General features: G+C 44.6%; 1 protein-coding gene across 3 annotated transcripts; it reads left to right on the top strand.

Annotated features, from left to right (window-relative positions):
* Positions 1 to 350: 350 nt before the first annotated feature.
* Positions 351 to 24,452, top strand: IFNAR1 (interferon alpha and beta receptor subunit 1). 3 transcript variants are annotated; one of them, XR_014309813.1, is made up of 12 exons: positions 351 to 574; positions 4,742 to 4,865; positions 9,329 to 9,507; positions 11,418 to 11,575; positions 11,694 to 11,832; positions 13,877 to 13,991; positions 16,501 to 16,700; positions 16,805 to 16,962; positions 19,774 to 19,924; positions 20,815 to 20,960; positions 21,912 to 23,710; positions 23,820 to 24,452. XR_014309813.1 is itself a non-coding variant. In XM_082723871.1 (11 exons), exons 1-11 carry the CDS (start codon positions 502 to 504, stop codon positions 22,149 to 22,151), a joined length of 1,683 nt encoding a protein of 560 aa, XP_082579997.1. In that variant the 5' UTR covers positions 381 to 501; the 3' UTR covers positions 22,152 to 24,452. The 3 variants fall into 3 exon arrangements, 1 of the variants encoding a protein (XP_082579997.1); XM_082723871.1 differs by having other exon boundaries at positions 381 to 574; positions 21,912 to 24,452; XR_014309814.1 differs by lacking the exon at positions 4,742 to 4,865 and having other exon boundaries at positions 426 to 574.
* The last annotated feature ends 1,079 nt before the right edge of the window (positions 24,453 to 25,531 follow it).

Below are 25,531 nucleotides of genomic sequence, written 5' to 3'. Positions count from 1 at the left end.
GCCGGCAGCGCCCGATCTCCGCCGCGATCGGAGGGCAGGCGTGGGGTAACCCCACCGCCGCCAGGCCTGAGCCAACACACGCCGCGTTCCTGTTTGGGTCAAGGCCTCCTGTAGGGCGTAGCCTTCCCGGAAAGGGAGGGCGGACCGCCGTGAGCGGTCACTGGCGGTAAAAAGGAGGACCGAGAAGACAGCGGGACAGACACCCCAATTCCAAGTGCGCATGCGCAGACTACCGCCCTCCCACCAGGAGCGCACGGGCGCGCTAAACCCAGAGGGCGGCGCGCGCACGCGAAGGGGAGAAGCTAGCGTGGAGGGGACGCGCGTGCGTGGAGAGGCGGGGCGAGTGCGGAAGGGCGGGGCGAGCACGGAGGGGGCGGGGGAAGAGAGGGGCGGGGCGGAGGCAGGGGCGTCCCCCTCGCGCTTAGGCTTGCGTCCCGTACTTCGGTGCTGCGCGAAGTAACCGAGGATGTGACTTCCTTGGCCGGCGGTGGCCCGCGGACGATGCTCGGCCTCCTGAGCGCGACGACCCTGGTGTTGGTCGCCGGGGTGCCGTGGATGCTGCCGGCAGCCGCAGGTGAGCGACGAGAGGTCCAGGCGCAGGCCGGGGCGGGGCGAGAGTCTGGGCGGCGAGGGTGTTGGAAGCCTCGGCCCCGGGAGGCTGGCGTGCGGTCCGGGGCACCTCCGTTAGTGCGGGGTCACGGCGCTCAGATCGAAACTCTGGAAGCAGCGGTGTTCCAGAGGATCCCTCCACGCCGCTTGCTTGGACACGGGTAGACCCATCCCCGGGCGGGGCCCGCCCTCCCCGCCTGCTCTGTGCGCTTCCACCGCGGGGTGCTGGGTGAGCCAGAGCCCTCCTGCCGGCTTTGTTTCTCTTCGATGAAGCCGGTCGCCGGGCTGGACCCTTAAGTAATAAACAAGGCGACAGCGGCGAATCGTGCTGCTGTTCCTGAAACATTGTCTCAATTTAGGGAAACAGTTATTCAGCCCCACGTGGGAGGGGGATAAAGATTGCAAGAATTTCGCTGCCCTCGGGATTCGTACAGTATCATAAAAAGTCATAATAAAAGAAAAATACGCAACCAAAATAGGGAGGCCAGGACCACCAGGCTAGTTTGCTGCCTTTATTAGTACTTAACGGGGAGGCATCGGGGGAATAGCAACTATTACAAGGTTGACTTCATAGTGAGGAGGGGTACCCAAAGAGAAAGAGGGACTAGCACCGAAGGGCAGGAATCCAAGGGGTCACTGAGGCCACCTAGTAGGTCCAAAGTCCTTAACTGTGTGCTCAGAAAACCGTACCCCCATACGGTACAATGGTGTCCTATTTCTCAAACCCACCCATAAATATATATAGTATGTGAGTACTATGGTCCTGGTATAATCCGCGGTAATTTCTTTGAAATCTTTTCTTGAAATTCTTGTATTCAGCTCATCATGCAGTGATATAAAAAGAACTTCCCCAGAATTTTCACATAAAAGTAGCATTCCAAGAGGATGTCCATTAAGATCCGTATTCTAATCTAAATTAGGGGAGAGCTGCTAAATTAAACTTTATACACAGCTAGCATTTATTGGACTCAACTAAGTGTCAGGCAATTATCTAGGTATTTTAATGGTATAAACTCATTTAGATTTTAGTACAAATCTACACACTATTATGCTCATTTTATTGTAGAGCAAACTGAGACACTGAATAGCTTTGGCCATGCAGCTAGCCAGTGGCTGAATGGGAAATTAAACCCTGGGAACCAGGCTGCAGAGCCCTGGGCTTAAGAGTAGTCTGTTTTCCTAAAGGTTAAGCAATTTAAATTCTCAATTCTCCATCAATATTTGTTAAGCGCCTAGTTACCTTTCAGTTAAACAACGTACTTTTTTCCTCTATGGAACAGTAAAATGGTCAAAACTCAATAAAATTATGCTAATGTTGCTCTCTTTCACAAGTCATTAAAATATTCGTACTTTTAAACCTAGTCAGTTCAGTTCTGGGACCCTAGCCTAAGAAAATTACTGAAAATATGGGAGGAAGTTTATTATTTGTATGGACATATGTGTTTGGATTTATGTCAGACTTAAAACGAGTAAATCGTTTCTGATCATCCATTAAGAATGTGAAAGGCTGGGGGCGCCTGGGTGGCTCAATGGGTTAAAGCCTTCAGCTCAGGTCATGATCTCAGGGTCCTGGGATCGAGGCGATCCGGCTCCGCATTGGGCTCTCTGCTCAGTGGGGAGCCTGCTTCCTCCTCTCTCTGCCTGCCTCTCTGCCTACTTGTGATCTTTGTCAAATAAATAAAATCTTTTAAAAAAAAAATGTGATAGGCTGGAAGCAACTGGATTAAGTGCCCATCTATTGATCTTTCACACTACAAATGTGAAATAGACGGTTTTCAAAAGAATATTGCTTGGTCTTCCAAATGCTAAGATGTCCCCAGCTGCTGTGTCTCCATCCTTTAGCAGAGGAAGGGTGCAGCCCAGAGGAAATCCTTGTTTCAATCCCATCAAATTTCTTCTCCCTGTCTCAAGGGCCACAGTTAGTGAGATTAGACTAGTCTAGACCAGAGACTACAAATGCCATCAGATCTTCTGTTGGTTCCTATAAACCCAGTCAACCCCCCTTTGGCTGCATACAATCTACAAAATCCCAATAAATGGGATGAAAATTAAGTTTAGAGGGAGGAGTGAAATAAGGAAAGGTATTGTCCTTTGTGATGAAGTCTCAGAGAAAATAAGTGCAAAAAAGAAAATTGAGGGTGGGGAGACTCAACGAGGAGCTCCCCTGATTTAAAAAAAGAAAAAAAATTGGAAGATGTTTCCTCAGCTCTTCCCCTTTGGACTTCATACCATATCTCTAGCTGGAGACCAGATGAGACAGTCCCAATAAAGAAAGTTCTACGTAAGGACTCCTATGGTAGAAAGTCTGCCAGAAGTTACCTTGCTTGCCCCGAGGCAGAAGTAAAGGCTAGAAATATTATAGGAACCAGAAATAAATTTGAAAGCTGATCTTTTAAAAATTTTAGCTCCTCCCAGTGAGAGATCAGCACTTGGTGCTGTTGAAGAAACTTCTGTGAACCCAGCACTATGCTGAGTCCTTGAAAAATGCAGATGGAGTAAACCACTGTAGAGATCCTGCCCTTAAGGAACTTGGCATCTGAATAGGGATCTGTGTCTAATGCAAGAAGCAACTGGCTTTCTTTCGAAATATCTTCATTCAGCAAGTTTTGAGATCCTACCTGATGTCAGGTACTGTGCTGAGTACATCTGCTTTAGTGTGAAATTGACACTAAAGATCCGTAGTCTAGCATATAATGAAAGAGCCAAGTTAGCGTGAGCTGCAGTGTTAAAGGAAGTTTTTCTGTAAGGAGTCAGACTTGAGCTGGGTCTTGGAGTATTTGGGTAATCAGAGAGGAAGAAAACAAGTTGGAGGGGCCAAAAGGGGAAAATAAGAAGAAGAGAGGACATCCAACTCAGGGAAGATTCCTCCTGGAAGTGTAAGAAGTAATAGATCTCTAGACGGAAGTCCTTAAAAGTAAAGGGAAGGGTTCAGGCTCGATATGAACACCTTTCCAAGTTCCTGTAGGGCTTGGCTGACGTGATAAACATTCATGCCTCTGTCTCTCAATTCTGTCATGTGAATATTTGGTTTCTGTGACTAGCTGTTACCTTTGAAATCACAGCTGCTCCATTCTGTATCAGAATATATGAAGCATATATACAGGATGTGAAACCAAACTGAGGCCATTAACAGTTGAACCTGGTATCCTTTACATCACTTCTAAGATCAAAGACAAGTTTTATGCAGAGACGACTTTTTCTCTTTTTTTTTTTTTAACCTTAGTTGCTAAAAAATGCCAGCTGTCATCTGAGCTTTCAGCAAGTTGTAATCCTTTTGCTAGTGGAAGATCTTTTTTTTTTTTTTCTTTCCAGCATGATGAGTGTAGTCTTTAGTCCCCTTCACCCTTCACCCATTTCCCCATTGCCCCACCCCTTCCCTCTGGTGACCTTCAGTTTGTTCTCTAGAGTTAGGAGTCTCTTTCTTGGTTTGCCTCTCTCTTTTTTTTTTTTGCCTTTGCTTATTTGTTTTGTTTCTTAAATTCAACATATAAGTGAGATCATATGGTGTTTGTCTTTCTCTGACTTACTTGACTTAGCATAATACTCTGTAGTTACATCCATTTTGTCGCAAATGGCAAGATTTCATTCTTTTTATGGCTGAATAATATTCCATTATATATGTGTGTGTGCATATGTGTATGATATATATATGATATATATATCATACATATCATATATATCATATATATGTATATGACATATTTTCTTTATCCATTCATCAGTCAGTGGACATTTGGGCTGCTTCAATAACTTGGCTGTTGTAAATAATGCTGCTGTAAATGTAGGGGTGCATGTATCCCTTTGAATTAGTGTTTTTGTATTTTTTCAGGTAAAGAGACTTCCAATTAAAAGATCAACACTGATTTTCTTTATTTTTTCCAGCTTTATTGAGATATATATGATATATAAAGCTTCCTTTTTATAGATTAAAACACTTCAACCTTTTTCTGGCTCTCTCAAATGTGGAGATTAAATACATAATTAGCAGCCTCCCTGTGCTGAGAACAACTGTTGGGGTTTTTTTGGATTTTTTAAAAATGCTTTGTATTTGAAATGAAAGGGAGAGTAATATTTTTAAGAATATCTACAGTGTATATGTAACTGTCTTCTTCCTTGTTGCCTTGATTTCTAGGAGGAACAAATCTAAAATCTCCTCAAAATGTTGAAGTCCACATCATTGATGATACCTTTATCCTGAGGTGGAACAGGAGCAGTCCCTCTGTCAGGAATGTGACTTTTTCAGCAGACTATCAAATGTACGTGACTGTAATGATTGCTTTGCAAGAATCGCTGGAATCATTTTGAAAATCGTAACACCATCATTTATTTCTCAGATTTGGGAACCAGTTGTTTTTTCCATCTTTGAGAGAAATTTTATGTCTACGTTATGTTTATAACTTCCTTTCTACAAACAGAGACTTAGTCCCGTTCATCTTTGGGTGGTGCCCAAGAGAGATTTGAGGGATGGGGATGGCAGACAGTTTCCACAGACCACAGCCCTACCTTCTCTTTGAGATACACCACCTTCTTTGAGTATAAATCAGGCTCTAAACTAGAACATGTCTTGAGGATATGGAAGAGTACCCCAAAAACTCTATCCAGGGACTTGAGATAGGCCCCATAGTTCTCTTGGGGTCAAGCTTTTTTATTATCCCCATCATCTATATTGTTTTAATTTAGATAAAACTTATTAACATCCGTATATAGGATCCTGCCTTTCCACAGACTCCGTTTCTGGAGTTTCTGCCTTCTCCCCAGCGCTCACATTCTACCTCGTAGCTGCCAAGAGGTTGGGCAGGCGGGAAGTTGCTGAAGAAAGGATTCCAGAAGGAACGAAGCTCACGAAGTACAGTACCTTGCTTTGGGTGTCAGAGCTCTGTGTGCTAACTCTGATCTCCGCCCAAGGAAGAGCGGCCGGTAATGGGACAACAAAGAAACAGGGTGTGGGAACCCCAGAACCAGGATCCCCACTTCAGCCACGGCCCCAGCACTCAGCTCTCCAGCGGATGGTTAACAGAACTGTGAGATTAATTTCCTCTCACAGCTTTAGTCATTTGCACGCACGCGTGTGTGTGCATGTGTGTGTGTATGTAAATGTGTGTACACATACACAAACATGGATACATACATCAGTGGTTTTCCTCAGAATTAATCGTTTAAGAATTTTTATCTTGAGATATTTTCTTTAAATTGAACTTCAAGTTTTGCCCATTTCATTCTTTGCTTTAGTTCAGAATTTTCTATTAAACAACTATTTTAGGTATAACAGGTTGTTTCAGATACTCTTTTTAAAGTTGCCCTTTTAGGGGCGCCTGGGTGGCTCAGTCGGTTGGGTGTCTGCCTTTGGCTCAGGTCCTGATCCTGGAGTTCCGGGATCGAGCCTCGTGTGGGGCTCCCTGTTCAGTGGGGAGTTGGCTTCTCCCTCTTCATCTGTGCCTACCCCCCACCACAGCTCTTGATGTCTCTCTCTCTCTCAAATAAATAAATAGATGAAATCTTTTTAAAAAAATAAATGAAGGCACCCTTTTAGTCAAGAGCATAAACCGTGCCCTCGTATTGTTCCTCCACACATTCTGTTGTCGATACTAAATTCTCCAGCCCGTGATAGCCTGCCTTCATCCTTTCGTTCTGACTTCAGCATCACATGCGTTATTTCAGTATGTTCTCATTCTCTTCTCTTCTACCAGCTTTATAAATAATTGCCCTATAAAGATATGCCAGACTACAAGTTTAGGGAGACAGTAGAGCGATAGTGTGGTGCGCTGGGGACTTGGGCCAGGCTGCTTGGAGGCAAAGCCGTCCCATGCTGTGTAGGCTTTCCCTGTTTCCTTGTCTGTTAAGTCGTGATAAAAACTAACGTGACCATGTGGAACTTATTGCCCAAACCAATACCTTTTTGAGTTAAAAGGGCCAGTTAATTTTAGATAAGCTGGACCAACAAGCTGAAACCGGGGCCACCCCGGGCACACTGGGATGGGACACCGCCCTGCCCCTCCCCCCACCGTATTAAGGTGTCTAACTTAGAAGGCTGTAGAAGTGTAGAACAATTGTTGGTTTGTTTATGATTTTATTTATTGATTTGAAAGAGAGAGGGAGAGCACAGAGGAGAGAGAGAAACAGACTCCTCGCTGGGCAGGGAGCCCTACATTGGGCTGGATCCCACGACCCTGAGACCATGACCCAAGCCAAAGGCAGACACTTAACCCACTGAGCCACCCAGCCGCCCTGAAGCATGTAAAGTATGAAAAGTGCCAGAACAGTGGCATGGAGTAAGGGATCAATGGAAGTATAGTTAATAGCAGTAAACAACTATCTTTTTAATTAAAAAAAAATTTTTTTTGAGACAGAAAATGTGAGTGGGGGTGGGGCAGAGGGAAGGAGAGAGAGAGAGAGAGAGAATCTCAAGCAGGCTCCATGCCTAGAGTGGAGCTGGGCATGGGCCTCCATCTCAGGACCCTGAGATCATGACCTGAGCCAAAATCAAGGGGAGAACGCTTAACCGACTGAGCCACCCAGGCGCCCCTTGCTGTAGCGCTTCTCCAAACATAGGACAGATGCCACAGGTGATAAATGATACAGAGACACATAAATAAGCTGTTAGGATTCCAGTGACTGTAGAACACATGGTAAGACATCGGTGTTAGTGACCTATATCCAAAATTTTGTTACGATGTGTGTAGTGTTAGTATTCAGTCTTCCATCCAATATGCTAAACACGCTCCTGGGTACTTAGAATATTTGGGCGAATAGGAAAGGCAAAGATGGCATGTGATTGTATTATGACACGGGTTTTACGAAATGAATTTTCTATGAGTTACCTCATTGTCTTCAAATCATGTTGTGTTCTGATCTAAATACTTTATATGATAAAGCTGTGTTTGGTTGTTTTTTTGGTTTTTTGGGTTTTTTTAAAGGCTAATATAAAAGCAATTGCCATTGCAGTAGCTCCCTCGTAATACAAAACCCTGGAGTCAAGCATGCTTCTGCACCTCCTGGAACAGGAAAGATGGAGGGGCGAGTGGGTTGGAACCTTGTCAGGGCTTCGGTCTACAATTTTTATAAAGTTTTCTGTTTGTTTGTTTGTTTTTAAGATTTTATTTTTTATTTATTTGACAGAGAGACACAGCTAGAGAGGGAGCACAAGCAGGGGGCCCGGGAGAGGGAGAAGCAGGCTTCCTGCTGAGCAGGGAGCCCGATGCGGGGCTCCATCCCAGGACCCTGGGATCATGACCTGAGCCAAAGGCAGACGCTTAACGACTGAGACACCCAGGTGTCCCTAAAGTTTTCTGTGTCTAATAAGGGATTCTGGCTTTTTAACACAGGTTCTGATGTGAAGGGGTTTCTCAGGAATGGTATCATTAAATGCCAACTCTGGCCTCACAGCTCAGAGAAGTAGAGAAGGAAACTGGTCAGGAATAAAGTTTCCCACATACCAGTGTATATTTTCAGTGATTTTTTTTTAAATGTTTCCTTTTTGAAAAATGAGATGGACTTCTATTTGGGCAGCACAGAAATGATGTGGCTATATCATTCCTAAAGTCTTTTATCTTAAATCATTTTTAAAAAGTCTATAGGGATGCCTAGGGGGCTCAGTCGCTAAGCATCTACCTTTGGCTCAGGTCATGATCCCAGGGTCCTGGGATCGAGCCCCGCGTCCGGCTCCCTGCTCAGCAGGAAGCCTGCTTCTCCCTCTCCTGGCCCCCCTGCTTGTGTTCCCTCTCTCTCAAACAAATAAAATCTTTCAAAAAAAAATAAAGAAAATGAAAATGTATCCCTCCCTCCTCTGCCCCCTTCCCCTCCATAAAGCTTGTGCTAGAAACTATAAATCAGTCTTGACAGAAATGCCTTGTCAGAGGAGAGTTTCTCTGCCTGGTTTAAGGTCGACAGGGCTTCACATGGGCAAAAATTCCAGAACCCAACTAAGTTTGTTTTCGGTCTCACCTTCCCATCAACCTCCTGGGGAGGGGGAGTGCAGAGTGACATGTGGCCACATGCCCTTTCTTGATTTCTTCATGTGTTGGAAGAATCTGAGTAAGTTCTGCTTTTTAATGGACTAAACAAGGAACTCGTCAGTGTATATAAACACTTTAAGCTCTTCATTTCTAGTGATGGAGTAGGAAGAATTACGGCAGACGGCAAACAGAAGGGAGGGTTTGGTTTTGACGAGGACAGAGGAAATTCTCCAACCCTGCTCATTTCTGAGGCCTTTCTTTGGTCTGGTAAACCCAGTCAGGAAAGTTCCAGAGGGAATCCTCAGATCCAGTCACCAAGTTTTCAGTGAGGAAAAGATCCAGAAATACAGAGGAGTTGGCCTGAAGTCACACAGCTGTTTTTAACAAAGGGGACACTTAAGTCCACTCTTGGTACCTTCTAGGTTATTTCTTTCTCTGCTTCTTTGAAATCCTCATGCAGCCCGTTACAGAATTACAGAACTGTGTGAAAAAATTAACCGTCAGAATGATTCCACTTTCTAAACAATAACTTGGTACATACGCACTGGGCAAGGGTGCCACGTTGCCACTAAAATGTTCACAGGTCATTAACTCAAACAGAGTAACTGCTGAGCCTCGTAGTTTCTAGTTTTAGTAAACAGTAGTCATAATAGTGGTTATACCAGTAGTTAGAATAGTTAAGAGTTTTAGTGAACAGAAACTGTGTTTGACTCTTTTGTATTCATATATTTGCTTCTTCATTCATCTCCTTTTTTTTAATCTCAAAGACTTGAAAATGGCGCTTGGCTCCAATTGCCTGGCTGTCAGTCTGTGGCCAGTACCGAATGCAACTTTTCTTCAGTCAAGCTCAATGTTTATGAAGAAATTAAACTGAGAATAAGAGCAGAGGAGGGCAACAACACTTCTCCGTGGCGTTATGTTGACTCATTCACACTGTTTGAAAAAGGTAAGAAGTTGCCCGCCGAACTACAGGCTGTTCCTCCTGAGCTACTCTTGTCACAACTCACTTCCCAAGCCCGTTCTGGTGTGACATCTCCTGTTAAAAAAAAAAAAAAAGGCCAAACTGTTTTCATGATAATTCTAAGACTTATCCGCCCCTTCCTTTCCATTTTGTCTTGGGTGTACACTGGAATTTTCCAGAGGCTGATGGGTGACAGAGAGACTGACTGACTGACTTGCAGAAGTAAGCAGGAGATACATCTGTCTTCTTGGTGAAGCCAGACATTAATGAAACTGGAACAAGATGTGACATAGCTCTACTCTTCTCGCCATGTCTGTTTTGGGAAATGTTCTTTTTTTAGAACAAATATCTGTCACAGAGCAATGGGTTTACCACTATTAACTCTTCATGAATTAATATTTGAAAATACCAGTTTTCAGGTTTAATATGCTAAATAATGAAAGACATAATCTCTATAAACAAAAACTCTCTTGGACTCTCAGTTTCTTTGAGTGTGAAGGACTCCCGAGACCGAAACAGCTGGGAACCCCAGCCCTCTGTCAGAACTCCCAAGAAGAATGATGTCTGGCCTCTCTGCGCTTCTCTGCCCACCACTGTCTCTGCAGCCCTGTGCCCTCAAACTCTTCCCTCCTCGCTGCCCAGAAAGCACTCTTGTCAAGGACCCTGGTGACTTCCTCAGTGCCCAGTGAGTTCCCAGTCTCTTCTGGCTTGGTTCCTTTGAACCACCACGGAGATCACTTGAAACTCTTCCACTTCTGGATCTCCAGGGCCCTGCTTCCTGCCCGCTCTCCTCCTGCCATCCACCTCTCCTGTGCCCCTTTCTCCTGCCTCCCAGATCTTTCAGTGCTGGACTGCTGCGGGACTGGGTTGTCCTCCATCTTCTCTTGCCACACTCGGTCTGCTGGGAATCTTACGGCTTTGAATCCCATCTGTGTGCTCTTGAGAAAAGCCCAGACTTACATCTCTAGCCCCATCCTTCCCCTTGCCTTTACCCTGTATCACCAACTCTCTTTCCACAAACATCTCTGCTTGGGCATCCAGTCATCTGGTCAACCAAAGCTCTTGATTTCCTCCTCAAAATATGCTCTTCTGGGAGTTTTCTCCCGCTATGGACAGCATCTGTTTTAGTTGCTCAGGGCAAGAGCCTTGGAGCCATCTTGGCATCACTTTTCCTCACACCCTGCATCCGGTCTGTCAGAACATTCTGAAGGATTGAGCTTCATCCCGAAGCAGATCTCTCGTCGCATCCACCGCTGCGACCGGCCTTCATCAAGCTGCTCTCTCTCGAGCTACTGCAGAAGCTTCTTCCCAGCCTTCCTGCTTCCTCATGCCTCAACTAAGATGATCTTTCCAAAATGTAAATCCCAGCCTGGCACTCCACCAATCTCAGGCCTCCAGCAACCTCCCGAAGCTAACGGCCGAGCTCTTCCTTTGTCATCTGGCTTCTAGCTGCTTCTCTGATCTCATTTTCAGCCACTCAGCTACACGAGCCTCCTTGTTGCCTCTTGAAAATGTGAAGCCCGTTCCCACCTTGGAAGCTCAGTCTGGAATATTCCTTCCCTAGATAAGTTGCCTGACTGACTCCCTCAACATTATCTGGGCCTTAGCTCAAGTGTCACAGAGAGATTTTCCTGACTGACTTATCTGAACCAGGTCTCGCCACCGTCTTCTCTTCCTCCGTGTTACTTCATCTTTCCTTACAGCACACACGACATTATATGCATTTGTCTATTTGGGGATTTCGGCCATATTCCCCCGCTCGGGTATAAGCTCCGTGAGGGACTTAAGTGTGACTAATGCCGGGTACATAGGACATGCTGAGAATTATTTGCTAAATGAACATTTCGATCCTGTATTAATGAAGTTATATAGTAAACGTGTTCTTTTTTCTACAGCTCAAATCGGTCCCCCAAAAGTACACTTAGAAGCCGAAGATAAGGCAATAATCGTCAACATCTCCCCGCCTGGAACAAAAGATGGTGGCATGTGGGCTTCCGATAGCTCAGGCTTCATCTACAGCTTAGACATCTGGAAGAACTCTTCAAGTGGAGAAGTGAGCATTCTTTTTACCTTTGTTCAGTGTGAGAGAAAAAAGACCTGAATGTGTTCAAAATACTGACCTTAGACTTTAATTTTAAAGAGCAGACTTCTTTTTTTTTTTTTTATTATAGAGAAAGACTAAAACTGTTTACTCCAGAGACAAAATTTATGAACTCTCACCAGAGACCACCTACTGTTTAAAAGTTAGAGCAAGACTTTTGCCAAGAAAAACTGGTGCCTATAGTCCCGTGTATTGTATAAAGACCGCAGGTAAGGAGGAAGTTCTATTTTAGATTCAGTAAACGTATATACAGAGGGGCACCCTATTCATCCTGGCAGTTTTCCTCCTGGTTGCTAAGTGTATATGATAATAGATACCAAAACAAAAATATTACAGCATTTACATAAGCAAAAAAAAAAATGTCACAGTAACTGGGATTTTTTTGTCTTAAGTAAACAGTAATGAAAGTTCTGTCGAAAAGTCTAAATATTTTCCTCATGACCAGAACTATTTTTTGTGGGCGCCTGGGTGGCTCAGTGGGTTAAAGCCTCTGCCTTTGGCTCGGGTCATGATCCCAGGTTCCTGGGATATAGCCCCGAATCGGGCTTTCTGCTCAGTGGGGAGCCTGCTTCCCCCTCTCTCTCTGCCTGCCTCTCTGCCTACTTGTGATCTCTTTCTGTCAAATAAATAAATAAATATCTTTAAAAAATAAAAAAATTTTAAAAACAACTATTTTTTTCTTCAGAATCCACAAAAGGGAGAAAGTAGTTGCTCAAGGAGCAGTTAGACTTCCAAAAAGTATACCTTTATAAGTGAAACTTTAAGATGTGAAAGCTTCCTGATATATTTTGTCTGTGACCTCCTGCCTATAATTAAGGTCAAAGGTTAGGAGCTTAGATCTGTTTGTTATTTGAGTCATGATTTTAGTATGCTTCGTTTTTAAAATCAAACATACAGGAGAATTGAAAGTCAAGTTTTCTTCTCCCGCCTCTTTACCCCAGTTCCATTCATGAGCATTTAGCCCTGCTGGTGGTTTGGTGTATTCTTTCCTGCTTCTCTTGGGACCTAAAAGCATATACACACAGACATGTAAACGGTTTCTTGGTTTTGGTTTTTAAAATGAAAAAATAGGGGGCGCCTGGGTGGCTCAGTGGGTTAAAGCTTCTGCCTTCGGCTCAGGTCGTGATCCCAAGGTCCTGGGATCGAGCCCCACATTCGGCTCTCTGCTCAGCAGGAAGCCTGCTTTTCTTCCTCTCTCTCTCTGCCTGCCTTTCTGCCTACTTGTGATCTCTGTCTATTAAATAAATAAACAATCTTTAAAAAAATAAAATAAAATGAAAAAATAGGATCCTACTAGATCAATCTTACAACTCACTTATTTAACCTACTACATTGAGGATTCTTTTGTATGTTGGCACCTACAGATCTATCATATTCTTTTTTTTTTAAGGTTTTATTTATTAAAGAGAGAACACAGGGCAGGGGGACACAAGGGGCAGGGGGATGGGGGAGGCAGACTCCCCACTGAGTGGGGAGCCCGATGTGGGGCTCCATCCCAGGACCCTGAGATGATGACCTGAGCTAAAGGCAGACGCTTAACCGACTGAGCCACCCGGGTGCCCCATCACGTTCTTCTAAACAGCTGCGTACTATCACCTTGTGTGAGCAGACACCAGTTGTAACTCCCTTAGCTGTTACCTCCTGATAACATGTAAGCCTTTTTTTTTCTTTCCCATGCTGTTAAGCTGTTAAGAATTCTTACCATGGGGACACCTGGGTGGCTCAGTCACTTAATCGACTGCCTTGGCCTTAGGTCATAATCTCAGGGTCCTGGGATCAAGTCCTGCATCAGGCTCCTTGCTCAGTGAGGAGCCTACACTTCTTCCTCTCCCTCTGCGGCTCCCCCTGCTTGTGCGCTCGCTCTCTCCCTCTCACAAAAAAAATAAATAAAATCTTAAAAAGAAAATTCTTACCATGTATCTCTCTCTCTCTCAAATAGATAAATCCTTTTAAAAAGCAGGGGAGCGGGGGGCATCTGGGTGGCTCAGTTCTGTTAGCATCTGCCTTTGGCTCAGGTCGTGATCCCTGGGTCCCGGGATTGAGCCCCGCATCAAGCTCCCCACTCAGGGGGAGGCCTGCTCCTCCTTTTCCCTCTGCCCCATCACCCTGCTCGTGCTCACACTTTCTCAAAGAATAAATAAGTAAATAATTTTTTAAAAATTACTTAATTTGGTACTCATGGTACCCTTCCTACCACGTCTTATCTCACTAAAGTAACAATGTTTGCTTCTCTCTGTATTCTTTGTCTTTTAGTTGAAAATAAACTGCCTCCACCAGAAAATATTCAAGTTGAAGCTAAAAATCAAACCTATATCCTTAAATGGGATTACGCGCAGGAAAATGTGACTTTTTACGCTCAGTGGCTCCAGTAAGTTCTCTTCCATGAGTTTCCTTTTGCTCAATTTATGATGATTCCTTTCCTGCCGCTTCAGCCCCTGCAGCTCCAGGCAGAGGGGCAGACTGCTTGGGAGGATTCTACCGTTTTGGAAATGGGATATTTAATTCTGGTCCCTGCTCTGCCGTTAACTAGATGACCCCGAGCTAATCCCTTCATCTCTTCCGGCCTTGGTTTCTTCATTTGTTGCAATATTGGCATATTTAATAACATCTCGTGTACTTACTGGTGCTTTTTTCTTTTTTTTTTTTTTAAATGTGCTTCTCGCTGCATGTCTTAATTCCCGAATCTGGAATCCTTGCCACGTGACCCTGACCTTTTCCTCAGAGCTCACTTGTTCCCCGAGTCCTAGGAATGACCTCAGTCCAATCTGTCTTACTCATTTCGAATCAGCCTTCCCATTTTCTTGACAGTGTTAGTGGTTTTGACAGATTTTTTTAGGGATCACGTCAGCGGGAAATGAAGAAAGCAGGACAGCGCTGTGTTCCAGCCGACAGCGGGTCAGGTCTGAGAAGCGCATTTAGTTCCATGTTGGCTGGAAAGTTGTAGGGGATGAAGAGGTAAAACCCGCAGAAGGAGGAGTAGGTTGTGGGGAGGAAGGGGACAGGTAAGCAAGCTCTCTTGAGAGCAGGGGTGTGGAGAGACCAGGGGCAAGTGTGGGAAGGGCAGGACAGGGAGAGTGTGAGGAGGGAGAGAAGCAGGAAGTGAACTGAGGGTGAAGGGAAGGGAGGACCCCGCTCTGGTCACTCTCCGTCCTTCCGTCCTTCCGTGTTGGTCATGCAGTGGGAGCGCGTCCCTGCGCCTGCAGGCCCTTTGATCCTGCCTGACCCGGAAACTGGGCGGTCATCTTGCCTGCGCCAGCCTTGAGAGGGCTGGGTTTCCGGTGGCCCGTCTCAAAGTCTCTTGGGAGCACTCGGGCACGCTGTAGGGACCACCGAGGGGATGACAGAGGCGCGGCAGTGCAGCACGTGGTTCCTGGAATCCAAAGCAGATAGCTGAGGCATCGTAGTGACGGTGGTTTGGGCCGAGGAGTGGTCTGCAAATGATGAGGGTGACAGAAATCAAAAATGTAAAGGTGGCTGTGGCCGGAGAGACCCAAGGAGCCATGTGGAGAGAGACGAGATGTGAACAAGGCCTTCTTCATTCGTGAATCGTGTATTTTAAAATTGGACACACGAGGGCACGTTAGGCAGAGCTACAGCGCGAGGGAAGCGCCGGCTACAAACAGATTGAAAATCAGGTTAAGGTTAGAGGTAGGGGGTGTTCCTGCTCCGTAACAGCTTCAAGAGTGCTCTTACCCGCCAGTGACTTCTGGTCAGGGAACCAGGCCTGGCTTGGCTGGGCCCTCTGCTCAGGGTGTCACAAGGACTCTTGGAGCCCATCCAGAATGTGGCCTACCACGTGGGAGAAACCCTGCCTGAGAACAGTTGACTGTTCGGGCGGGGGAGAGCAATGAGAGAGAAAACGGAATACGCAGGGTGGGGTGAGATGAGGCTTAGCCTCAGACCATCCTGGAGGCCTTTGGGTGCCATTCAGAATTTCACATCGAGGGGCAGGTGACATGAAGTGTGTGTTCGAGGAGGGGAAGACCGCCGCGTTGTATGTGGACCACAGAGATGCCAAAGGCGGGAGAACCAGTTGGGAGGCTGTTGGAGTCGCAGACTTGAACTGGGCTGCTTTGAGCTGCTGGTTTCGGAGTAATTTACTTGACCTCTCCAGGCCCCGTTAATGTCCATGTTCTGAGTAGACTTGCTCTTACCACACTGTGGCGGAATCTCCATTTTAACACTCACCCATTGGTGTATGGGTGATATGTTTTACAGCTGGCTTTCCAGAAGGAAAAAAAAAAAAAGCCTTACTTGTAGCGCTTGCCAGTTTTCATACCATAAATACACCTACCGTGGTCCCTTTCAGCATGATATCACTGACCCTGGCATTGGGAAGAAATGTACAGGAGGACCCCGTTACAGAGCATTGCCACCATAGAGATACATTAGATGTAAATAGCTTTGAGCACAGATAATAAAGTGGAGTGAAATAACCAGGACAAAATGAGTTTCTGTCCATTTTGTCCCCTGTGCTGCTGACCTGCCAGCTATAAATTTAAAAAAAAAAAAAAAAGTTTTGAGTATTTTTATTTTTAATGCAACCTGTTTATCTGTAAGTCGATGTACTTTATTTTGTAATAATGGCTTTTAATAACTGGCTCGCACCCTTTGGGAAAATTCAGGGGTGGTTCTTGTGGGCTGGCTTGGGTCGACTTTGGTGAAACAGCGCCGCCTTCTGGTCACGCCCCAGAGTAAGGACTTTGGTTCTCTTTGTGGTGGTGTGTGCTGGTCTCTTACACTGTAGTGTGAGTTTCCTGAAGGTGGCGACTGTTCTCCTCTGTGACCTTAACCCCGAACAGTATCTAGCATGTTCTAGGTATTTCTTAAATATTCATTGAATTACTATGTTTGTAATATTTTTTTTGTCTTAAAAGCGCCTATTTAAAAAAGATTCCTGGGGACAATTCAGGTAAATGGAAACAAATACCAAACTGCAAAAATGTCCGAACTACGCAGTGTGTCTTTCCCAAAAATACTTTCCATAAAGGAATTTACCTTATCCGTGTTCGAGCATCGGATGGAAATACCACATCGGTTTGGTCTCACGAAGAAAAATTTGATACTCAATTACAAAGTAAGCCAGCAGTTTTTACTTCGGATTGTGCTTCTCTGATTTGGTACAGAGTCTTAACATTGTTTTTCCAAGTTGAACGTTGTGTCTGTAAACTTTTTTCCCAGTTACCCTGTTTCCTCCGGTCATTACCATGAAACCCACTAACAATGCTTCCCTGCGGGTCTATATCAGCGCTCCGGGAGAGTCGGAAAATAAGCCTGTGAACCATCTTTACCCACTAATTTATGAAATTGTATTTTGGGAAAACACTTCAAATGCTGAGGTAAGAAAAAGAAAAAGAAAAAGAAACTATGTGATGTAAGTCTATAATGTAGTGTTGTAACTAGGATTTGGGGAAGCAAAGCTGGAGATTGAAATTTTAGGGAGATTTTTAAACTTGGGACTGTGATTACAACGAGAAGGGTATTAGCATCTTTCCCTGTTTACGACTTAGTTATAGATCACCTGCCTCTGGGCATCCCGGTATGTTGTTAACATTCAGATCCCTGCACCTGTTACTACTCAAATCAAAATCTCTTGGGTGGAACTCGGGAATCTGTGTTTTTAACATGATTCCTGGGCATTCATCTAAACCAGAGTTTCTCGGCACTGGCAACATTCAGACTGGATAAGTCTTCGTTGTGGGAGCTTTCTTGTGCATCGTAGGATGCTTGCCCTGCTGGTGGCCAATAGCACTGCCTCCCCATGGTGACAACCACACTTCTAGACTTTGCCAGATATCCCCTGGGGACAGGGTACCTCCGAGGGGGCAAAAGAATCTCGGATGGTCCAGTGGTTTGTGGCCCTCGGAGAGGAAAGCATGCCTCCAGAGTTCAGCTTTGCTGCACAAAATCCTGTTGCTAACAGTTCAGTTTCATGGCAGGGAAAGGATTTGAAAACAGTCCTCTAAAAAGGCTCCTCAGCAGGGGCAGTCATGGAAGAAAGAGTCAAGAAACACAGGTTTTTAAACACTAATAATCAAGGGGTGCCTGGGTGGCTCAGTGGGTTAAGCCTCTGCCTTTGGCTCAGGTCATGATCTCAGGGTCCTGGGATCGAGTCCCGCATCGGGCTCTCTGTCCAGCAGGGAGCCTGCTTCCTCCTCTCTCTCTCTGCCTGCCTCTCTGCCTACTTGTGATCTTTCTCTCTTTGTCAAATAAATAAATAAAATATTAACTAACTAAATAAATAAATAATAAAACACTAATACTCAAAAACCACAGACAAAGGCAGTACACAACATCAGACTGACTTTATTTTCTGTTGGAAATCTAAGAAAATTATAATGACTTGGCCACTTCCCTTTTAACTGTGTGAACACACTGTAACCGAAGCATAGTTTAGCCCACTGAGAATTACAGTCAGTTCTCAGTTGTCCCTACATCAGGGAAACCTCTGTTTGTGTCTCAAGCCATCAAATTGTGTAACCTTAGGCAGGATGCTTTTCCTCTCTGAGATTTTGTTTCCTCTTCTCTAAAGTGGCAGTAGTCATAGTAACTCCATTTTTTTTTTTAAGGATGTTTATGAGGTTTAAAATGAGGTAACGGGTGCCTGGGCGGCTCAGTTGTTAGGCATCTGCCTTCGGCTCAGGTCATGGTCCCAAGGTCCTGGGATCGAGTCCCGCACTGGGCTCTCTGCTTCTCCTTCTCCTCCTGCTTATGTTCCCTCCCTGCCTATAAGATTAATTAATTATTTAATTAATAAATAAAATTCAACCATAAAATAAAGTAAAGCAAAAATAAATAAATAGAATAATAAAATAAAATAAATAAAATGTGAGGAGCACCTGGATGGCTCAGTCGGTAGAGTGAGCAACTCTTGATATCAGGGCTGTGGGTTCAAGCCCCACATTGTATGTAGAGATTACTTAAATTTTTTCTTTAAAGTCTTAAAATATAATGTAAGAAAACACTTAGCACATCAATTAGCGAATAGATAGAGATAAAATAATTTCAGTTGCTGGCTTATCCTGACTGTAATCACAACCATAATAGCAGCTCACTTTTACTAAAAGCTTATTACGTACCAGGTACTGTGGTAATTTACAAGAATTGTCTCGGTCATTCTTCAGAACAATCCCGCCAGACTGCCTGATCGAACTAGTCGGTCAGCAGACCCTTGGGGCAGAGAATCTCTTAGCGCTTCCCTGACACCGGGCTGCCAGCGGTACAACGTGGGCGCGGTTGTGATGCCAGGACGGTTCGGCGTGGCTCTGGGGCTTCTCTGCGTGCTGCATGTGGTTTCTGGTCCGAGGAGGACGAGGGACGTGGGGAGGGCCCACAGCCTCAGTACGGGCTCCACAGTCAGTCAGGACACGCGTGAGTGGGAAAAAAAAAATCAATGGGTTTTGAGCCACAGGATGTTTTGTTATAGTACATGACATCACGTGACGTTATTTTGTTGCATTATTTTTGTTGTTGTTATACAGTATTGTTGTGGCCATAGCTGACTACTGCAGGGAGCGGCAGTAATTGTCCTCATTTTACGGATCTGAAAATAGGGCCAAGAAAAAAAAATGAAACAACTTGCCTGAGGCCACATAACTATAAGCGATACCATAATACAGGCAATTTAAGGTCCGAGCCCCCCCTCCTAACTACCCCTGCCCCCGAGCAGGGGAAATACAATGACATTTAAACCAAACCAGCAGGTATTGTAAATTTAGAGTTGTCTTAAGAATATGTCATATTCCTTTTTGGAAGCAGCATTTTTAAGTTTGACTTAGGTTGTAACATGTGCTCCAAAATGAATGTATATTTCTTTTTTTTTTTTTTTAAGATTTTATTTATTTATTTGACAGATTACAAGTAGGCAGAGAGACAGGAGGAAGCAGGCTCCCCGCTGAACAGAGAGCCTGATATGGGGCTCGATCCCAGGACCCTGGGATCATGACCTGAGCCAAAGGCAGAGGCTTTAACCCACTGAGCCACCCAGGCGCCCCCCCCACCAAATGTATATTTCTTAAACATACACCAGCTAAGTGGTTGGGAGAGGCCAATCTTAGACTGAATCTCTAGAGAATTTAGGAAATCAACATTCCCTATCTGATTTCATAAGGTGACTAAATGTTATCAATGATCTACTTATTTTCTTATAGAGAAAAATTTTAGAGAAAAGAACTGATTTTACTTTTCCTCAATTGAAACCGCTGACTGTATATTGTGTCAAAGCCCGAGCACTCATTCAGGATGAAAGGTGGAATAAAACCAGTGTTTTTAGTGATATTGTGTGCGAGAAAACAAAACCAGGTCAGAATCTTTCATTATCTCTCTCTCTCTCGTTTTTTTTTTCAATGTAAGTGGACTTTTAAAAAATAATTCAATTCACTGAAAATTGTAAAGTATTTCCTTATTACTACACAAGTATAAAGAGAATACTTTCTTCATGAGCTACATGAATCAAAAGTAGACCTTCGGGCTAAGCCTTGCAGTTTTAGAAAATATTTTAATGCGCAGTTCAATGTTTTTGAATGCTTTATAGTTCATCCAATATGCATGTAACCAATTGCCTTTTAAAATTACTCCTTAACATTTAAAAAGACTATTTTTAGGTGTTTTGCATAGTTCTTAATGTAATTATCATGGGAGAATTGCTTCATTAGTTCAGTTGTGAGTTTTGGTCCTGGGAATGATCAAGTCCTATCTTGTATTTTACAGTTTCTGGTGTTGGCGTGTAGATGCTGATTAGTCACAGAATGGTATTAATTATGCTAGCTCTGTATTACAGAAGGGCTCCAGAACACTTTGCACGTTGGGAGCTAAATGTCAACATTGCATCCTTTACCTTGCCAGACCACTCTTTAAATGGAAATGCATTGCCTAAAAAAGGGGGTGGAAGGCTTTCATGTGGCTGGCTCAGATGATAAACATGGGACTCTTGATCTTAGGGTCACGAGTTTGAGTCCTGTGTTTGGGCATGGAGCCCACTTATAAATAGAGAGAGACATAAAGGGAAAGCATTGCCTATGCCTGTTGTATGCTCCATGTTACCAGAAATATCTCTAAGGGTATATCATTTCATAGAGTTTTCTCTTTCCTTCCCACATAGCTACATTTCATCCATGTAAACCGTCAGCATTGTTAACATATTTGTGTGTCGAGATCTATGTTGTTGCTAAATATCACTTACTGATTTTTAGGAAATACTTCCAAAACCTGGCTCATAGCTGGAGTTTGTGCTGCGCTATTTTCCATCCCAGTTGTCATCTATGTCATGAAACTTCTCTTTCGATGTATCAGTTATGTGTTCTTTCCATCAAGTAAACCTCCATCCACTATAGATGAGGTATGTGACTTTTGTCAATGGGTGAATTTTTCTTAAAATGAATGGGAAATATATTTTATTTCCATGCAACACATGCATTTTCTCGATATCCAGAAGACAATACAGACTAGGATGTTTTCTTCACTTTGGGTAAATTGGCCGTAGAAACAGTCATTTAGTATCAAATAACATGGACTAGTAAGGTTTGTCCTTAATCTCTTAGTTTTCTTCAGTTTGGCTATGTTGGCATTTGTTTTATCATGGAAAAGCTAGGTACCCACCCAAAGCCTACTGCACCGTCATCAGTACGCCCTGTGGGTGACATCACAGAAAATGAAATAACAGAATGTAGCCTCCTTTCAGGACACCTCACAGGCTCCTGTTCGACCCCACCGCGAGGTTGGCATATCTAATGAAAGCACTAAAGGACAAAGACCTGAACCCAGGACCGAGCCTGGGGATGGCGTGGCCACCTGGGGCGGGGGTTCAGGCTTTCTGCCTTGAGAGTATCTCTTAGAGCCCCAGCTTTGGAGCTGGCGAAACCCAAAGGGGAATTGTTGATCAGCTATTGTATGTTTGCAGCTGTTAACTCTGTAGACTTAAGCAGATCCATTAAGAGAACTTGAGCAAGTGCTTTTATGCTGTTAAGTTTCAAAAGAAACTGTCCACGGTCCCAGTGCACCCCCTTTCCTTCCTTCCCATGATCCCCGGCACCCTGGGCCCCCTCTTGGGTCCTGTTCATGTACCTGCCCCAAGACAGTGCCAAGAGGCGCGGGACCTCACTAGTGAGGGGTTTATTCTAAACGTCAGTTAGCAGTTTCTAGGCTCTGAACTGGTTTTTAATGTTTATGCATATTAAACCAGTACCACTGGTTTTCTCGGTAGCAGATTTAAGAAGCTGACGCCACTGGAACTAAAAACTGTTATATTTTAAACAATTTGTTCCTGTTTTTCCCCTTCTTTTTCAATTAGTATTTCTCTGAGCAACCGCTCCGGAATCTCCTCCTTTTCACTTCCGAAGAACTGACAGAAAGATGTTTTATAATTGAAAACACGAACACTATCACGGCAGTAGAAGAGACTAACCAAACCGATGGAGAGCACAAAAAATACAGTTCCCAAACCAGTCAGGACTCGGGGAACTATTCTAATGAAGATGAAAGCACTGGAAGCAAATTCAGTGAAGAGTTCCTGCATCAGGAAACCGAGTGACCAGAAGCAAGTTCTAGAATGCTTGGGAGTTCTGGGGGAGCCGTGCGCAAAGCCTGGGCTCCTGCTCCCCTCAGTAACTGTGCAGTGGGTACCTGCTCATTCGAGAAGGAGGACGTCTTTAGGTCACGGGCCAAAAACTACAGGCAAGCACTTACCTCTTGGACAGAAGTTTTCTCTATTGCTTCCCATGGGTAGAGCCTTGAAAGACCTGCCGCTGGGTGTATCTGACGAAATGAGTGAAATCCAGAAAACGTTCTCAAATGGCATCTCAAGTTCCGTTGCGCTAACAGCTTGTGGCAAAGCACACACGGTCACTGTGTCCCTGTCGGTGACACTGTCACCATGTGCCTGTGGCTGCCTGTGTCGCCCACTCATCCTCTGTTCTGTGTTACACACCGTTCAGGATTTTTCCGGAAGTATTTTAGATACTTTTGACACTGAAGCCTAGGCCCTCGGGAAATTTCTTTCGCAAAGCTGGATATCATAACCACTGGCATTCTGTAAAATAGCTTCCTCTGGAAAACATCTGCAGGTGCTGGAAATGTGACCCGTACAATTTTCAGGGGAACCCTGTCCATGTGTCCCCAAAACCTTGGCTCCTACATCACAGTCACCTCTCCCTTCTTTGGTTTAGGATTCACACCAGGTCATCCTTTCCTGAACACTAATCCTTCCCGGCTCACAACCTAATTCCCAACCTAGTGGAACAGTAGCAGCTTCTGATGTGAATCTGCAGTCAATGAAGTGACAGAGAAAGGGACAACTGTCTAATTAGAGAAGCTGTTAGGATATTTTAAGGTAAGGAAGTATGTAGAAGTTGGTCACAGTGTCTGCAGGAAGCCTTGGGACCAGAAAATGCTCCTGACAGAACAGAGTAAGAAGCAGAATCATTCAGTAGGAGGAAAGCAGGTGACATTCATGAAAAACAAGAGAAATGGGTCTAATCAGCTTTTAATTATTAACATGCTATGGGGTCGCTCATGGTTGTTTTGGGGTTTCTTTCCTTTCTCAGTTTTATTGAGATGTAATTGACATGTAACTCCTCTGTGTCCTGTTTTGAACCCGGCCCTTCTCTGTGGGTGTCCCTTCTCCTTTGCTTCCATGCACTAAGGAAAGGGAAGGTTCACTGTCACAGTAAGGAAGAAAATGTAACTGGAAGGAAAACCTAAGTTTAAGAATGACATCATGTTTTTCCAAGGCCATCTGGGGTGGACTCTTAAATTATTCATGGAGATCCTTTGTAGAAATCAGTCTAGGGATTTGGGCGGCCTCCCAAGGGAAGGGAGAGAGCCACACAGCACGCTGGGACGTACGCCACCAAAGGCCAGTATTATTTCTGTCGTCGTCCCTGCTGATGCCCCACGTTCAGCTGTGGGGGAGAAGAGATGGAAGGCACTGCTCTGGGACAGCTCCCCCCTCGGCATCGCCACAGCTCCATGGAGCACACCGCATGCTTTGCTGGACCCGCAGCCCCGGCTTCTGGCAGAGCGTAGCGGGGATTTGGGAGTGAACCCAGATGTGGGTCACATCCCATTAGGATAGCCATAAAGTACTTGCCAGTAGAGATTCTAATTTGAAAATTAGAAACGCTGCTCAGAGCTATGAACTTTAGAATCTGACCAGAAATTTACAACCTATAAAGTTATTTTTTAAATAAAGAGTTTGTAGGGCGCCTGGGTGGCTCAGTGGGTTAAAGCCTCTGCCTTCGGCTCAGGTCATGATCCCAGAGTCCTGAGATCGAGCCCTACATCAGGCTCTCTTCTCAGCAGGGAGCCTCCTTCCTCCTCTCTCTCTGCCTGCCTCTCTGCCTACTTGTGATCTGTCTGTCAAATAAGTAAAAATCTTAACAATAAATAGTTTGTATCTTTTCCCCCACATGTGACCTTAAGAAGCAGCCCTGGTTTGCTCTTAACGAATTCTATGTACAAAAACCTTCCTTCTGTGCCCTTCCTGTGACTCCTCAACATGTTATGTTTGGTTTTTGTCTGGTATCTGTCTGTCCCCCTCAGAGATCAGAAGGTCTCTCAGCACAACGACTTTCTTTTATTCATCGCCGTATCCCCAGTATCCGCAGCAGTGCAGGGCCCTGCTCATGGACGGTGTGTGGAAAGTTATTATCGAATGTGTGGAATCCACAATTTGAACCAAATGAGTGCTTCTGACTGTTGTCTACATGTTGGTTGAGTTACAGAAGGACAAAACTATGTGTCCAGTGTTTCTTCGCAGTAAACTTGTACTTACATTTTTGTTTTAAACCCTATTGCCATGAACAATTTTCTGTAATAAACACTGCAGCCAGAAGTCTTTGATTTTGTTGTTGTCGCGCTTAGACCTGATAAATTTTCATGGAGAAATGCCACTACAACCCACACCTTCACGAGATACTCGCGGCAGACGGGCCGGATGCCCGGGCCCAACGTTGCAATGTCCAGCGCTGGGTAACCACAGCTCCCGGACAAGGAGGTCATTCACTTGCTTTTCGCCTTTTCACAACCTCAACTTAAGACTTGGAGGGAGCACAGCCCTGATTAAGTGAGTTTGTACTGGCATTGCCAACTCTGCTTTCCTGAACTGAACTGCGTGCTTTTTTCAAATCCCTCTTCTCAGAATACACTCAAACTTCTAAGGATACTCCCCAATCCCACATGTAAACTGATTCCTCCTGCCATCTGGACAGGTTTATTTTTGGTTTTTTGTTCTTTAAAGATTTATTTACTTCAGAGCGAGAGAGCAAGGGGAGGGGCTGCGGTAGAGAACGGAGAATGGGGGAGCACGGAGCCCAGGGCAGGGCTCGATCTCATGACCCATGAGATCATGACCTGAGCTGAAACCAAGTCGGACCCCTCACCCCCCTGAGCTACCCAGGCACCCCTATCTGGACACGTGTACTCTGATGTTGAACACAATTGATACTCAGGCTGGGGACCCTTCAATGATCTGTTTTTAATAAGCTTCCTCAAATTTTCTTTCTCAAAAGGAACAAGGAAGTGAATGCTAATAAATACATCTCTGACACCCACAGACTGCCCTGTCACTTAACCAGTCCCAATAACACCCAGTTTCTTGTCACTGCATTTTTTTCTTAGGTGTAGGTGACCACAGATTCAAGGTATGGGGACCACATAAATACATGTGGGTATTTGTCATGCGATACTTATATTGATGGAGGAAAACTAGGACTATTTTTTTTCTGTCACCCAAGAGGAAAACGTCAAGAAGAGAGAATTTGATGGTTTTCATGCAAAAAATAACACCAGTTTCCTACCTTTCATGAAGCCCGTCCCATGTGGGACTCACATTCTAGCAGAAGCTATCTTGTGGATGAAGTAAAAGTGGTGAGGGAGAAAGAAAAAGTTGGCGGAGTAGATAGTCTGGCTTAG

This window comes from Mustela nivalis, assembly GCF_964662115.1.
Source record: "Mustela nivalis genome assembly, chromosome: 1".
NCBI lineage: Eukaryota > Metazoa > Chordata > Mammalia > Carnivora > Mustelidae > Mustela > Mustela nivalis.
Note: the sequence above shows the minus strand (reverse complement) of the source record. Positions and strands in the feature narration are given on the sequence as shown.